We start from the raw sequence: 16,955 nt of genomic DNA on the forward strand, positions 1-16,955 counted from the left end.
GACTGAGTTAATGTAATGATAACGAACGCCAGGCTACACTGGGTGGGTCGTTCACACCACTGGACTCGGTGCTATTTTAAATCCAGGCGCATTATTCCGGGTTCTTGGGTTATATTTAAATTCCGTTTAGCTCACATAAACACACAATAAGCGTTCCGGCAAAGCCATATCCAAACTGAGTGCTATGTTTTTTTCCAGACTGAATAGTTTCCCTGCAGTGCCGAGCAACAAAAAAACACAGCCTTTGACAGCAATAAAAAAAAAAATAAAAAAAATAAAAAATGACTCTTGTCTTGTATGTGATGGGAAATAAACACGCTTGGGAACAGATTAATGCAAGTCGTATTTTATTGGCAAGGACTCCGCTGGGGTTTTTCATAAGGCCAGCGGTGAGGAAGAGGCTTAAAGGAACAGTACAAAGGCCAAAATCTCATGTACAATTCTCTGCTTATTTAATTCCGGTTGTTCAGCTGAGACGTTTTCAGTGTCTGAAATTAGACCGGTGACTGAAAGGAAACTTCATATACTCGCTTTTATGCCACATTAAGCAGAATTAAATGTAAAAGAGCGCCTCTATTCAGGCGGGATTAGTTTGTTATCCTACAGCGAATGGTAAATGCGGTAAATTTTTAATATGCATTAGTGTTGAATGTCAAATTATTTTAGGAAGGAACTGACGTTGATGCAGTTGCTTACTTTTAAATAAATCATGTTTAATTTGCATAAAATTATGGTGTGTATAATTAGATTGTCCAATCAACAAAATGACAGATGAAACAGCTGGTTAATTTGGTCAACAATATCAAGATCAGCCAGAAGCGATTGATAGGGGTCCAAGCACTGTTCATAACTTGTGCCTACTTTGGCCAGTTTGTTCCAAAAGCATTTAAAGAATTATAAATGAGTCTTCATGATAGCAGCTTTAAAAAACAGTAGGTAATTTGTTCTGTAATGTCTAACTGGTAAAGGAAAGGAATAAAAAAACTAATTAAATGAGTAGCGCGTGCATGTAAAATAAATCCCATCCAAATAGGGCTATAGTTTGCATGAACATGTTTTAGGATAAATGTGAAACTCTTCATCTTTTTGGCTACAAACACACAAATTAAAAAAAAAAAATATCTGTAATGTTACAATGCAGTTTAATTCATGTTTACACAAAGTATTTGTCTATAATCAAATGTTTTGTGTGATTGATTGAATTTGTCGTGAAAGTCAAAAAGAAATTATTTATAAAATTTTTTTTAAAGCACTTTTAAATGCCAGTTTTAATCTTAGTTCATTTTTTTTTAATCATTTACAAAAACATATGCACTTGATGTTACAGCACTTTAACCGACAAAGTAGAGATTCTGAACATGATTATAAGCATTGCGTTTCAAGTACCGATCTTTTATTCCAAAACGATTTTCTTTTTAATTTTTTCTTTTTAAAAATCACTTGGAAATAGTCAGGGCTATTTCAAAACAGCCTGAGGTATCACTGGAAAGGGAAAAAAATGTAGTGACTAAGGCATCGGGTTGTCCTGAATTAGTGTCATAGTGTTAAACCCACAGGATTGTAAACAGGAACCGCAGAGCCACATCCGATTCACGAATTCGAGTCGCAAGAAACAAAAAAAAACGATACAGTTAACTAACATGAACGATTACGTAAACGGTGTCCAATGAAACTGAGACACGTGTGACTGTTTATTAGGTTCACCCCATAAAACTAACCATTTTATCAGATACAGCTACCAGACATGCCACTAAGTGTATACTAACCGAGTGATTGTGGTTATAGCTACTCGTTTACAAAAGAATATGCTTCGATAAAGAGTACGAGTAGTTTTCGTAACTGATACTGATACTAACGAGTAACTAATCGAATGGGAAATTTGATTCAATTTTCACTCACCTAACTTCACTTAGCTAGCGTTTGCTGCAGCGTTGAACTCCTTGTGCTGTTTTAGGTTTCATCAGGTGATTTGTAGTGTAGGAAGATGCAGTATTTCCTCTTCTTGGTATGTTCACAGTATGTGTTCTGATCAGTCCTATCCTTAATCCTGAACTATCCCCTGATCGCTAGAATTCGGCTTATTGTACACCTAAAATCACCTGGTATCAGATGCTGGTATTTGGTATACGGAAAAGAGTTTGGTATTAAACCAAAACCTGCTACCAGAATATTAATAGATTCCCCACATAGCTACACACATATGTCCATTTACACAGCAAAAGTAAAAAGCAAATAAAACTATTTCACCCTGAACATTCTGATTTCTTTTTTTCAGTTTGTCAGTCAAATGATTCCTGCTTAAAAAAGAAGGCATGATAAACACAACACACTAAACCCAACAAATCTTAAATAAATCCCTTTAGGTAAAAATGTAGAAATGGAATTTAAAAAAAAATCATATCACTTATTAAGAAAAATATGCAGTCTCTAATTAACGGGGTTCGAGGAAAATCTTTTTGATCCCGGTGTGTAGTGCAAGACTCGACAGTGCAAGACAAGTGCTAGTGTTCCTCGTATACAAACGGAAAAAAATAAATAAAAATCGCAATTAAATTAAAAAAACGGGTGACAGAAATGGATGCACCTCGGTTCTCTTTCCGACGTCTACGCTCGACTGTCTACCTCGTCCATTCCGGGCTGATCTTGTTTCGAATTCCTCAGAGATATCTCAGCCTGCATCTGCTCCAAGGTCACAGGGTCAGATTCCAGATCAGGGGTCAGGGCTTCCACTTCCGGCTCTGGTTCTGTGTAAGGTATAGGCAGGTAGCCCCCAACACGGGGCAGGCACATGCACCAGCCGGCGCCAGACAAGTCCAGCTCGCTGTAGTTGAATCCTGCCTTCTTGAGGATCTTGAAGTCCACCATGTCTACAGATTCGCTCATCTCTACCAGGAGGTTCCAGAACATGCAGCTCAGCAGAATGCCCAGAAACTACAAGAGGGAGAAAATGAATGCAGTGATCAAATGATCTAACTGGCAGGTAAGTTGTTTGCTAGATCAACAAGGCCCAAAATTAGCAAGCTCCACCCCCAACAGCTCCTGGTACAATGCCCTTGAAACTAAGACCAGTTCCTGAGCTGCTGAAGGAGATTCTTGTGGTAAATAAACCAAATAAAACGAAATACTGGCAGACATCCACCTGAAAGTTCAAAGCTTCTGAAAAAATTTCTCAAGAGGAAACATACCTAAAGGTAAAAATATTCCTGCCTCATAAACAACCAAGTTGCTAAGCAGGTTCCTGTGGACAAAATTTCGCCTGCTGCAAATCAAACCCGGGACAAAGCGTCTGGCGTATTTTTAAACCATGCCATTATTAGATCAAAGGATCATCATCATAAAAGATATCAGACACAGACTGCATGACTCGGCTCTTTTAGCTCCAGTAGCATGCTTTTGATGTCAGCGCAGGATCTTGCTCTCTGAATGAACCGACCCGGTGTCCAAGAGTGTTAATGGTGATGTAGGGCACCAGCTGCTGCCCCTGATGCTATCTACTCCCTTTCTGTGTGGTCAGTGACAAGAGAGAGAAAAAGTGGAGGTAAAAGAAATACAAGGTATGTGGGAAATTGTAAGAGGCAGAAAAAGAAGCCTGGAACAATACAGAAGCCATGACAGACCAGGATAATATATTCCAGAGAGAGACAGGAATTTGCAGACCTTCCTTTCTGGAATTATGCCAAACAATCATTCCTCAATCAGTGCCTGTTGTTCATCATATGTGTCTTGTGGTTAAAACGGGGCTAAAGGTCTTCAACTGCTGAAAATGTTCTTGTGCCTAAAGGGTTCCTGAGCTACTGAAAAGGTTCCTGTTGTGTTCCAAATTATTTTGAAAGGGTTCCTGTAGGGAAACTGGCCTGAAGTTCTTCAGCTGTTGAAAAGATTCATGTGGTGAAAATGTGCAGAAAGTTCCTGATCTGCTAAAAAGGGTCTTGTGGTGGTGAAACTGGGCCTAAAGTTCTGAAACTGCTGTAAAGTTTCCTGTGGTAAAAACCGTCTTAAAGTTTTTGAGCTGTTGAAAAGATTCTTGCACTAACACAACCAAAGTTCAATGTCTTTCGAAAACCTCTGAGGTAAAAATGTGCCTCAAGTTCCTGAAATGGCGACATGTTTCCCGTGGTACAAACGTACCCAAACATCTGCTGTGTTTAAACTGTGGCAGTTCCAGGGCTGCTGCTGTGAAAGTTCTTGTGGGTAAAATAAGCTGAATAAAAAATAAGCTGAAATTTCTTGAGCCGTTGAAAAGGGTATTACTAAAAGTTAACTAAGTTACACATCTCTGTCAAGTTTCTTAAGCATGGTTCCTGTGGTACAACTGGCCTCAAGGTTCCTAATGCCTTCCTGAAGTGATGTTCAAGTGGACCTTAGGGTTCTAAGTTCCTCAATAGATTCCTTGAGATTTGTTTAAAGATCCTGAACTTCTGAAAGTTTGCTGTGGTGAAAATGTGCCTAGTGTTCCTAATATTCTGAAAATGTTAATGTGGACATAGGTTCTTCAGCTGCTGAAAGGTTTCTGTGTTTAAAAAGATTTTCCAGTGGACATGTACCTTAAGGTTCTAAGCTTCTTAATAGATTCCTATATTTTTGAAAAGGTTCCTGTGATGAAAATGTGCCTATAGTTCCTGAGCTGCTGAAAAGGTTCTTGTGGTTTAAAAAAAATAAAATAAAAAAAGATCTGTGTGTGTCAGGTGAACAGAAAATTAGCTTGGCACAGTGGCATCTTGAAAAGGTCAGTTGGAGCGTGTTTCCCGGTAGCAGCTTACGCAACACACCATCAGTCCTCACTTTAGGGAATGTTCCAGTTCCTGCTGTGTTTAATGTCCTGCCCAAATTGCTATGCGTAGTCATATCTATGAACTTTCCTATGTGTAAGAAATGCAGCCAGAGTGTGATTAATGTAGGTTTTACAGATAAAAAAAACAAGAAGCTACTGAAACAGGAGCTGATGGAGTTCAGGGGTTTAGAGGAAAAAAGCGACATGAATCATACCTCATTTCAAAGAATAATTCTGGTTCTGCCTGAATATGGCAGAACCAAGAGATTGTTTTGATAATTTTGGTGCACAATAGCACTATTTCTTTCATTCAATACAACATGTCCAATCCACAAAATGACAGAGGAAACAGATTTTTTGTCATCAATATCAAGATGAAATGTAACAGCCAGAAGCGATCTGTAGGGGTCCAAGCACCGTTTATAATTTGTGCCTATTTTGGCCAATTTGTTCTAAGAGCATTAAAGAAATCATAAATGATTAAGTGTTGAAGTGTTTACGATGATATTAAATGGCAGCTTAAAGCTGATTGGCTATTATCATGTTTTTCTATCAAGCCATTCACCATTAGAAATGCAAATGATTCAGTACATAAAAATTCAACTTCATTGGCTTCCTAGAAATTTTTTTTTGATATTTTTTGATTTTTTTTAAGTTTTTTGAAAATATCTCCACCTCTTATAAATGACCACACCCCAATCTACCCATACTGCATTTAGTACATTTTCAATTTCGATATCAGATTGAAATCTAACAGCAAGGAGCGATCTGTGGGGGGCCAAGCACCATCAGTGAGTAGTGCCTCTTTGGCCCGATCTTGCGAAAAGTGTTAAAGAATGCATTTAGGGAAATTTTTTAAATGTGATAAATAAATTTTACTCTAAAGAAAATCCAAGAGTAAACAAGATGTTTAACCTGAGGCAAGCCCACGGCACAGCAGATTCCTATCGTGGCCCCGATGTTGTCGCCCATCCACAGGTTTACAGCATGAATACATCCACGTACGTGTATAATATCAGCTAAATCTTCACGCTGTGCAGAGAGGAGAGGGAGGAAATATGAAATAACAACATGATTCCAGACTGAACGGTTTTGTTAAGGTCACCAGAAAGACAGCATCGCGCGCACAACAGCCCTGCATAATGTGCATAATGGAAAAATTGAGACAGCGGCAGTAATGATGCTACAATTTGTCTGAACAAATGACCTCCTAAAGCCTGAGGTCGCGAATAACCGCGGCTGAAAATGTAAATACATGTTTTGCGGGTTTGCTGGTAAACTATCGGACCTTGGGGGAAAAAAGGGATAATAAACAGGTGGCGGGCATAAACAATGAGTCAGAGGGAAGCATGCAGGAATAAAACCTGTTTATTATCATTACTGTTGTATTACAATGTTGTTTGCTCTTTGAACCAGAAATCCAATATTTCCGGATGGATGAAAGAAGCATCTGTTCCTAAATGGGTGTACGATTTAGGACAATGAGAAGCGTACGTACCTGTTTGGTAAGAGTCTTATAGCCACACAGTGTGTTTACTACTTCGCCAGGCTGAAAAGAAACACACACACACACATTAATATTATTAGCTCCGTTATATGAATTCTGGGCTGTGAATGGTCAGAATAAAAAAAATGTTTCATTCATTTTCTATTGGAGCAGTTTGTGTAAATGCTCTCGTTTTAACACGTAATCGTTTCCATAGTAACAGTTCGTTCACAAGCAGACGCTAGAAAGTCTATTATATGCAACACAACCCAGACGCGAGGGAACCCGTGTAGATAAACATTTTCAGACTGTAGGTGCGATGGTGAGGATTTTGCAGCATTTACAGGTAATTTGTGTCACTTTGCGTCATTGGTACAGTTATTCTTGGCGCTTGTTATTTGAGAGATCACGATCAGGAAGTCGGGGTTGTAGCTGGTGAGAATGAGACACATGCTGTTGCATGTTGTGTTATGCTTGATATTCCTCACGCTGAGGAGCCGAGGCGTCAATCGTGCGGATCTTAACATTTTCGCTTCAGTCGTAAACTGGCGGAAGAGGTTTTTTAGCACGAGCTGAATACGGCGAGAATGTTTTGTTGTGTTCTTTTGCTGAAAGAAGAAACATAATTCTCATAGATGGAAAACGGCTTATCTTCGGCTCGGGCTATATCCCAAACCGCAAAGAGAGTGCACTATGATAAGCACTAATACTGAAACACTACACACCCATGGTGCTTTATAACTGTGACCTTCATATTGGTCATTTCAGCAGCTTTTAGAATTTCTTATCCTAAAAATTTTTTCCTATTCAGTATCCATGGGGATCTTTTGCAATTAACTATAAATGGCTCAGGCTACAGTGAACACTGCTGTTCTAGGTGATAATTTAAGAAAAAAACAAATCTGCACACACATACACACACATGTACACACAAACACATTTTCCACTTCATGTCACTACATTTCACAGCTGGCTTGAATGTCACGCCCCGGGCCTGGTGATTTCTCTTTACCGCCACCCTCCAGAAAGCAGCGTGTAGATCATGACAGGAGAAGGCGATGTCTGATCTGATAAGTACATGTCTGATTTCTGTGGCTCTCCAAACCTCCACAAAATGTCTAATAAGAATGTATGGATATTGGCTGATACTCAAAGAAACTCTTCTGGTATCTTCTGGTAAGTATGGTTCGTGGCATCTTTAATTTGACAAAGTGACCAGGTTTATCCTTAAATGAATCCTATTTAAGTCTTTAATTTATTTATTAACACGCCAGTAACAGGGCTATCGACTGTTTAACGATTACGGATCCTTCTGTATCAGCAATGTGATCTAAAACGCTGACAGAGACAGAGAGAGAGAGACAGAGAGAGAGAGAGAGACAGAAGGAAAGAGAGAGGGGGGAGGTCTGTAATTCTTCATCTTCAGTCATGCCTCATGGACTTCGACTGAGTGTATCATTTCAAGCAGTTTGCCCTTCCACCTCCATCTCTCTCCTCAGAAGCAGTGCATTAGCATCCCAATGGCATCACACAGGTTTAACTCTTAGGGAGGGAGGGAGGGAGTGAGTGAGTGAGTGAGGGAGGGAGGAGAAAGTGAGTGAGTAAGGGAGTGAGTGAGGGAGGGAGGGAGGGAGGGAGGGAGGGAATAGAAAGTGAGTGAGTGAGTGAGTAAGGGAGGGAGGGAGGGAGTAGAAAGTGAGTGAGTGAGTAAGGAAGGGAGTGAGTGAGTGAGTTAGAGAGTAAAGAAGTGAGTGAGTGAGTGAGTGAGTGAGTGAGGGAGGGAGGGAGGGAGGGAGGGAGGGAGGAGAAAGTGAGTGAGTAAGGGAGTGAGTGAGTGAGGGAGGGAGGGAGGGAGGGAATAGAAAGTGAGTGAGTGAGTGAGTTAGTGAGTAAGGGAGGGAGGGAGGGAGTAGAAAGTGAGTGAGTGAGTGAGTGAGTGAGTGAGTGAGTAAGGAAGGGAGTGAGTGAGTGAGTGAGTTAGAGAGTAAAGAAGTGAGTGAGTGAGTGAGTGAGTGAGTGAGTGAGTGAGGGAGTGAGTGAGTGAGTTAGTGAGTAAAGAAGTGAGTGAGTGAGTGAGTGAGTGAGTGAGTGAGTGAGTGAGTGAGTGAGGGAGTGAGGGAGTGAGTGAGGGAGTGAGTGAATAAGGAAGGGAGTGAGTGAGTGAGTTAGTGAGTAAAGAAGTGAGTGAGTGAGTGAGTGAGTGAGGAAGGGAGTAAGTGAGGGAGTGAGTGAGTAAGGAAGGGAGTGAGTGAGTGAGGAAGGGAGTGAGTAAGGAAGGGAGTGAGTGAGTGAGGAAGGGAGTGAGTGAGTGAGTGAGTGAGGAAGGGAGTGAGTGAGTGAGGAAGGGAGTGAGTGAGGAAGGAAGAAGTCAGGGAGGGGTGGGGTTGTGAGAGACAGAAGTGGGGGAAGAGGGAGGGTTTTAGACAGAGAGAGAGAGAGAGAGAGAGAGAGAGAGAGAGAGAGAGAGAGAGAGAGAGAGAAAGATAGAGAGAGAGAGAACAGACAAGGAGGAAGGGAAGTCTATACAGAACAGAATGCAACTAATTCAATACACTGAGGTGTTACATGCGTGAGGAACCTTCCATCAGCCAAGTGCATGTGCACACAGACACACAACAACCACATCAACACAGAGGGACAGAGAGACTCTGAGAGAGCAAAGGGATCTACAAGAAACATTCAGAGAAGAGAGACAGAGAGCCAGCCAGAGAAAGTGTGTGTGTGTGTGTGTGTGTGTGTGAGGGAGGAAGGTGAGAGACAGATAAAGAGATAGATAGAGTGAGAGAGAGACACACCAGAAACTTAAAAAGTCTGCAAGTGAGAGAGACTTCGAAAAAGCAAGAGAACCATCAGGAAAGAGCGAGAGAGCTAGAGAGAGAGAGAGAGAGAGAGAGAGAGAGAGAAAGAAAGAGAGGAAGAGGTGAGACTGGGTGAGACTGTGAACAAACACACGCTAACACATGTATGGAGTATGGCGTCAGGGCCTGGATATTTTTTTTTTTTTTCAATCTCGGTATTGTATATATATATATATGTCTAAGAAAGGTCAAAAACTCTTCATGTTTTTGTCTGTCACTTCTCTGAGGAAATGAGCTCTGATTCTGATGGATAAGGAGTCCAGAGGTCCAGCTGTAAATATCAAGCATGGAGGAGGAAAGTGAGAGAGAGAGAGAGAAAGCAAGAGAAGCCTCAGGAAAGAGCTAGAGAGAGAGAGAGAGCTAGAGAGAGAAAGAGAGAGAAAGAGAGAGAGATGATGATGGTAAGAGTCTCACCTCTTTTTTGTGGATGCAGCAGGTGTAAGGAACTCCGCAGGCCAGCGGGCCGGTGCCGTTACAGAAATGGTACTGATTCACCTCCCAGTCCTTATACTCATCACCTCCACAGCAGGAGAACTACAGACACAGAGACAGAGCCGGTGAGTGAGACAGACAGCAAGAAAGAGAGACAGGCGGCTACATGAGAGAAACATCAACGTTGCCTTTTCACAGATGTTTCTCGGTCTGCTTGGCTGTGGCAGGTTTCGTGCAGAAAAAGCTAGCGGTTGATGCGGAGTAAAATATAAAGTGTCACTTTCGTCCTTCTGAGGTTTTTCTTTGCAGTTATGTTGATATTTTGGACTGGTGTGTGCAGCTTATGTGGTCACCGAGCCCCTATGTTGTCCAGATCGTGTGCTTAAGTTAGAAAGCTAGCTTTGCTGCCTAGCAACAATGTCACTGTGAATCCAACACCGCTATAGATATCTAGATAAGCTATAGGGGTTTGTGTGTGAATTACGTCAAAATTGCTCTGGCTGTTTAGACTCTAATCCACGTCTCTAACCTTCTCTTGCACGTAGTCCAGGATGTTTTTGAAGTCCAGGTCGTCGTAGTAGTGCTTGATGCCTTGCCGGATGTTGTTCTGGAACAATCCGAATGTCTGGTGAGAGAAAGGAGGAAGTGAGAGAAGGCAAGTGTGTGTGCGAGAGCGTAGTGATGAGTGGAAGCCGGCTTACCGTTTTCTCAAACAGCAAAGCGATGATCAGGGCCAGAATCTGGAGCGCCAGCAGAACCGAGAGTACGCTCAGGAACTGCGAGAGATCAGACTTACATCAGCTCACTATTTACACCCCACTGCTGCTGATTGATCAGGAGCTCAGACAGAGGAGCACTCACCATGTGCAGCAGGGTTTTGTTGTCACGCAGAGATCCCAGCATTCCCACCACAGACACGGAGAACATGACGAGCCCCAGCAGGATGAGGACCACAGCAGGAGCCAGAAACACTCCCTCCAGGGTGCGGTGCCTCTGCCTCTCCACCTCGGCATACACACCCACACACAGCACACACAGGCCCACAAACTGTACACACACACACACATACACACACACAGAGTCATTTATCATGAGTGTGTACAAGCACACACAAGATACAAACATTCATCAAAAGCAAAATGCAGCCAATAAAAAAACAGAGGTTTTTTTTAATGAGATAAAGAAATTAATCAGGAAAAACACAGAGGAAAGACAGAAGGTTAAAGAAGGCACAATTTGTTTAAGAGAAAGAAAGAAAGAAAGAAAGAGAGAGAGAGAGAGAGAGAGAGAGAGAGAGAGAGAGAGAGAGAGAGAGAGAGAGAGAGAGAGAGAGAGAGAGAGAGAGAGAGAGAGAGAGAGAGAGAGAAAGAAAGAGAGAGAGAGAGAGAGAGAGAGAGAGAGAGAGAGAGAGAGAGAGAGAGAGAAAAGAAAGAGGCATCATGCAAAAAAAGGAATTAAAACAAAAATGTAAGAAAAAGAGCAAAAGAAAAAATGAAGACAGAGAAGTGAGAAAGAAATGATGAACTGAATACCCAGCTCTTCGGTAAAGGTTAAAGGTCATTTTGAAACAGCTCGTGCATACCTGAGGTTACACATCACAGTGTTCAGATCAGATCAGATCTTCCAGCGTGTAAGCTAGCGTTAGCGTGCTGCTGCGTTAATAAGAAACACCGTGTTGCTCATTAGAGCTGGAAGTCAAGCAGCAGCGCACCTAATCCATTCTGTCCATCAATTTCCTTCCTTAGTTTGATAATTAATTTGATTTAAAGCATCAGCCTTGATGCAATCTTTAATCTGATTGGTCTGAGCTAACATAGTCAAGGTAGAGGTAACTGGAAATGGATAAAAAGCATGGGTTTCGGATATTATGTGTGTGTAGATTGTAGTGTTGTGTCGAATGTGATTCATTCATCTCAGAGTCGACTCTGATTCATCTGAGTTGACTCAGGTTGTTCAATATATGAGCATTAAGTGTGAATTTGTTCAGATTGTAGTTTGTCGTTTGTGATTCATTTGGCTCTGAGTTGACTCTTTGACTCACTTGAGCTGACTCAGGTTGTACAATATCTGAACTGCTTGTTTAGCGTGAATTTGTTCAGACTGTAATGTTCTGTCATTTGTGATTCATTCGGCTCTGAGTCGACTCTTTGACTCATCTGAGTTGACTTGGATTGTTCAATATCTAAGCTGTTTGTTTAGCGTGAGTTTGTTCAGATTGTAGTGATTGTGTCATTTGTGATTCATTCTGCTCCGAGTCGACTCTCAGACTCATCCAAGTTGACTCAGGTTGTTCAATATCTGAGCTGCCTGTCTAGCGCGAGTTGGTTAGCGTCCAATTTATAACCGCTTCATCCTTGTCAGAGCTGCGTCACAATATCATGGACTTTGTCCAGTTGTAGAGCAAAACGTCAGGGAGTTGTTCGAGAGTCAAAAGAGTCGACTCTTATCAGCGAAATCAATCAGCCGATGTGATCTGATTTTTCCTGTGCTGTTAGACTTGAAATTTCACAATTGGTGTTATTTTGTGTGCGAGACCCTGAACTGTCAATCTCGGTTTCCTCTTTTAAAAATACCCTCAAAACGTCCATCTCTTATCCTATCCTAGTTATTATGCCGTGTGCTGTATGTTTATAATAACATCCGCACACTGAGTGTATAATTACACGACAATTAAAATGTCATACTTGGCTTAAGCCCGGCTCGTAAAGGGATTTTTTCTTTTTCCTGAGACACAAACATGCAATAAAGTGCAGAGCAGCTTCAGGTGCTAAGAGAAAGAAAATTCACGGTTCAAAACAAAGAGAAGAAAAAGCAGCGGTGTGTAAGCAGACAGAAATTGCAGATACGGAGTATTTGCTTCCTTAAGCACCCTTTAAAAATTCCCCTAAAAACAACGCAGTTCAGGAGGAATTCCTTTGATTTCTGGGAAAGTGTGTATTAGTTTTTGGCTATTAAATGAAACTGATATAAAGGAGCTCGAGCTCTCTGGGTTCTTTGGTGAGAATGCTACATATTATAGCTGCGTTAACGTAAGCGCTAAGCTGCTTTGCGGGAAGTTACACAATACTGTGGCCAGATAAAAAGTATAAGACGTGCTAATCTGCAGTCTTTGTGTCCTGTAGTGAGTTTATGATCGCCTGAACTCTTTGTGTGCAGTTTTTGTGTGTGTTAAAAGCTACACTCGGTTTCGGTTTGATTTTGATAAGATATTCTAAAAAACCCGCCAGATTAAATACCACACTGCAAACAAACCGCAAAGCTCCGTGGTGAAAGAGGAACGAAAAACACTTCAGAGAGAGGGGGAAAAAGTAGTAAGAAATAGCACAGTATAAAACACACTGTTATACATCAGTTATTTCAGGGATGTGATATGGCACCACAACGTCGCACCTTTAACCTCAAAGTAAATTATTTTCATACTTGTGTGCGGTCTGGAGTTTTATAATCATATACACTTAAACAAAGGACAACAATTGGGATAATTCATTAATATACAAACCATCGCACATTTTAGCTCTTTATAGTTAAAAGTAGCAGAACGTCCGAGAGACGAGTTAGTTCCTGCGCACGAGCAGTTACTATAGAAACGACAACGAATTAGATATTACAAACTCCTGGCTTTTGGTAGAACCGGAACTACTTTCCAAACTATACGAAAAATAATGCGCACCGCCTGACCAATCAGATTCAAGCATTCAGCCGGGCTGTGGTATAATAATCAATATATAACAATTAATCAATAATATCATTCAGCATCGTAGTGAGTACTATTAATGCTGATACGGAAAATATGCTATAATAATAATAATAATAATAATAATAATAATAATAATAATAATAATATCGCGGTGTTGTTGTAAAACCCGAGCAGTGACGTTGTTTTGTACCTTTAAGTGTCCAGACTCGCCTTATTATTCAGCACAAATAATATCAATGGGTTTTAAAATGATTAAAGACCAGACGAGCCAAGATCGAGGAACTGGATCATTTTAGCTTTAAAATCATTGTAAATGATCTCAGTCCCAGCGCGTTAGCCTCGTTAGCGTTATCGCACTATAATAATAAAAAAGAGCTGCTTTTTAGTTTTCCTTTTTTTCCCTACTCACCGAGAACAGCATGGAATAGACGTTCAGCGTGAATTTGACACAGTAATAAAAGTGGATGCTTTTCTTCCATTCTTCATACGAAGGCATGATGACTTTCTCAGGCTGTTCTCGGGCACGCGCTCATTTAAACTAAAAAATAAAGGATTATAATGAATAATGCCGTCTACACTCCAGCGGTTCAGCTAACAGGCACTTCATTCAAGAATCAGCTCCCTCTGAACGCCCGTGTGAACATGATTAATCTTTCAATTTCGATTCATTTTTTTTATTGTTATTATTTTTTTTAAGCAAGGCGTTTACACTATTACACAGCTAAAGCGAAACTTGTACACATTGTAAACAAAAACAACTTCCGCCCTGCCTAACGGCGCGCGCCGCCATTTAAAGGGCCAGCAGCACTTTTTGTACAAAATGTCATTTTTATAATATAATACTGGGAATTCTTTATTTATTAATGTTCACTTCAACCTATATAAGCTGTCTTGTCGTTAATAAACAAAACGATATACATGTCAGCGTGTTAGAAAAAGTTTTCATTATTATTATTTTTTTTATCACAACATGGCTCACGCTTTTTCCCTCAAGAATGACCAAAAACTGTGTTTAATGACGTGTGATAAATTTGGACATATATTCTTCTTCTTTCAGCTTTTCCCTTCGCCACAGCGAATCATCTCTCCCCACCTATCCCTATCTTCTGCATCCTCAACACTTACACCCACTAGCTTCATATCCTCATTTATTACATCCATATACCTCCTCTTTGGCCTTCCTCTTTGCCTCCTGCCTGGCAGCTCCATGTCCAACATTCTCCTACCAATATACTCACTCTCCCTCCTCTGGACATGTCCAAACCATCTTAATCTGACCTCTCCCTAACTTTGTCCCCCAAACGTCCAACATGAGCCATCCCTCTGATGTACTCGTTCCTAATCCTGTCCAACCGTGTCACTCTCAAAGAGAACCTCAACATCTTCAGCTCCGCTACCTCCACCTCTGACTCCAGTGTCTCTTCCTCAGTGACACTGTCTCTAAACCATACAGCATGGCTGGTCTCACCACCGTCCTGTACACCTTCCCCTTGATTCTCACTGAAATTTTTCTATCACCCAGAACTCCCGACACCTTTCTCCACCCATTCCAACCTGCCTGCACTCGCTTCTTTACCTCTTTCCCACACTCTCCATTACTCTGGACTGTTGACCCCAAGTACTTAAACTCCTGTACCTTCTTCACCTCTTCACCCTGTAATCTTATGGACACATATTATTATTATTATTATTATTATTTTATCCCAGCTGTTAAGGTTATATTTAAGATTTATTACCTAGGTACAATTTTTCCAGCATGGATAGTTTGTTTACATTGACAGCCTGCTGCTTTTGCTAATAATACCACACCACTAAACTAGCTAGCTAGCCTTAGCAAGCTAACAATCAGGACATGTGCAGTGTAAATTGTTGTTTTACTTATATGGATAAATGTCACATCCATATGTGGTTCCTTTAGTAAAAAGTAAAAATATGTGGTTCCTTGAGTCAAAATTCATTTATAAGTCTTTAGCTCTGTGTTGTTTTCTGAAGCACCATGTTCCTGAAGGAACGTTGTTTCATTTCACTATGTAATGCGTCAGCTATATATGGTCGAAATCACAATAACAGCTTCTTGACTTGACTTCATGAACACATGGTGTGTTAAGGTTTAAGTGGAAGAACTTGCACAGTGTGTCCCTGACTCTGACTCAACCCCACTGAACACCTTCGTCCCGTATGTGTGTGTCTGTGTGTGTGTGGAGTTTGCATGTTTATTTCCTCAGGGGTTTCCTCTAGGAAGTCCATTTTTCTCCCTCAATGTCCAAAGACATTCCTTATAGGCGTCTATCCAGCTTGTCCAGAGTCCCCTAAAAGGTTCCTGGAGACTCTGTATAGGATAGGTTCCAGGTTCCTGGGGACTCTGTATAGGATAAGTGGTTTAGAAAATGGAAAAATGGATGGATGGAAAAAATCTAAAGGCTCTGAATTAATCATAAGTCTCCACCTATAGTCTATAGGCAAAGAGACACTCTTGTCTATGAGAAAACATTAATATGAATGAATGAATAAAAGAATAGTTTAAAATAAAGTGTGTGTGTGTGTGTGTGATTTCACACAGTTGAAGAGAAAGCTAGTAACAATGCTTCAATGAAAAATAAATAAATAAATCATATTTAGAACACATTTTGTGCTAGAAAAACTACATGGCAATAATTTATTATTCTTTTAGATTTTGTTACAGAGCCAAGAATGATGAAAGGTAAAACGTAACAATAAGTGGATAAAAAAAAAGAGCATGAGATGATGACAGGAACTGCTGAGCTTTTTATTTCCTACGCTTTGATTTCATACTTGTCTCAGGGGGAATTTTGAAGAATACGTCTAGGCAGAAGGTACCTGGTGTCTGTCACAGTGTAAAGTGCAGAACGAGCGATCGCAACCTCAATCATCTTCCTGCTCCGCTGATCAGTTTCAGTTATATGCAATTATGTTCCAGGCCACAGCTGGGACTGAGATGAAAGCAGGTGTGTGGCGACCGGCCGCATGTCCTACCATCACCATGCTAATTCAGTTATAATCCCACGCTATGGCCGTAACCAGATGTGTCAAGCAGCTGTGGAGTGCTGATACAGTACCTCCTTTTTCAGCACGGAATTGAACGAATTAAACATTATATGAGTCTGAGGTGAGGTGATTCAATTTTTTTTTTTGGCTCAGACATTACACTGTCACGGCACAAATCTATATAGAAAAACTTCTTTCTATATAGAAGACTCTCTGTGAGCACTCCAGCCCAGTAGGTGGCGATAACATGTTATAAACTGTTGATTAGACATCTAAAAAAATTAAAAAATTAAAAAATAACATTATGATGTGCGTACCGAATAGAAGTAAAGCTGAAATTTCAAGCTAATGACAGTGTTTTCAGTGGTTTTTCCCAGTTGTATTTGGGGAATTACATGTTTCAGCATGATTAGATTAGGTTTCTATGGACTGTAGATAACGATCGTTGTGTTACTTATAATTCATAACTAGCGCTGCCTCAGCAAGGAAGTGTCTTCCTGTTACGAAGCACTGACACTGGAGACTCCTTCCATGAACATGCAAGAAACGTTTCCTTAGAGAAAACATTACAATCTATACAATAATAAAGTGTATAAGAACGAGTATGTTAGGTGTAAAGCTGTGATTTGAGCTAGAGCTGGAACTGCTATCTGAGCTGCCGGATTAGGAAAAGAATCTCCTGACCAATCAGAATCGAGAATTCAT

At 40.7% G+C, this 16,955-nt stretch overlaps 1 protein-coding gene across 1 annotated transcript; it reads right to left on the reverse strand.

Moving 5' to 3' along the window:
- Nucleotides 1–330: 330 nt before the first annotated feature.
- On the reverse strand, nucleotides 331–14,013 carry zgc:110329 (uncharacterized protein LOC550500 homolog). The gene is made up of 8 exons (XM_058375544.1): nucleotides 13,654–14,013; nucleotides 10,409–10,594; nucleotides 10,249–10,323; nucleotides 10,077–10,172; nucleotides 9,530–9,649; nucleotides 6,270–6,320; nucleotides 5,687–5,803; nucleotides 331–2,931 (listed from the first exon to the last, which is right to left on the reverse strand). The coding sequence occupies exons 1-8, from the start codon at nucleotides 13,738–13,740 to the stop codon at nucleotides 2,605–2,607; spliced, it is 1,059 nt and encodes a 352-aa protein (XP_058231527.1). The 5' UTR covers nucleotides 13,741–14,013; the 3' UTR covers nucleotides 331–2,604.
- Nucleotides 14,014–16,955: the final 2,942 nt, after the last annotated feature.

Source organism: Hemibagrus wyckioides, linkage group LG22 (genome assembly GCF_019097595.1).
Source record: "Hemibagrus wyckioides isolate EC202008001 linkage group LG22, SWU_Hwy_1.0, whole genome shotgun sequence".
Taxonomy (NCBI): domain Eukaryota; kingdom Metazoa; phylum Chordata; class Actinopteri; order Siluriformes; family Bagridae; genus Hemibagrus; species Hemibagrus wyckioides.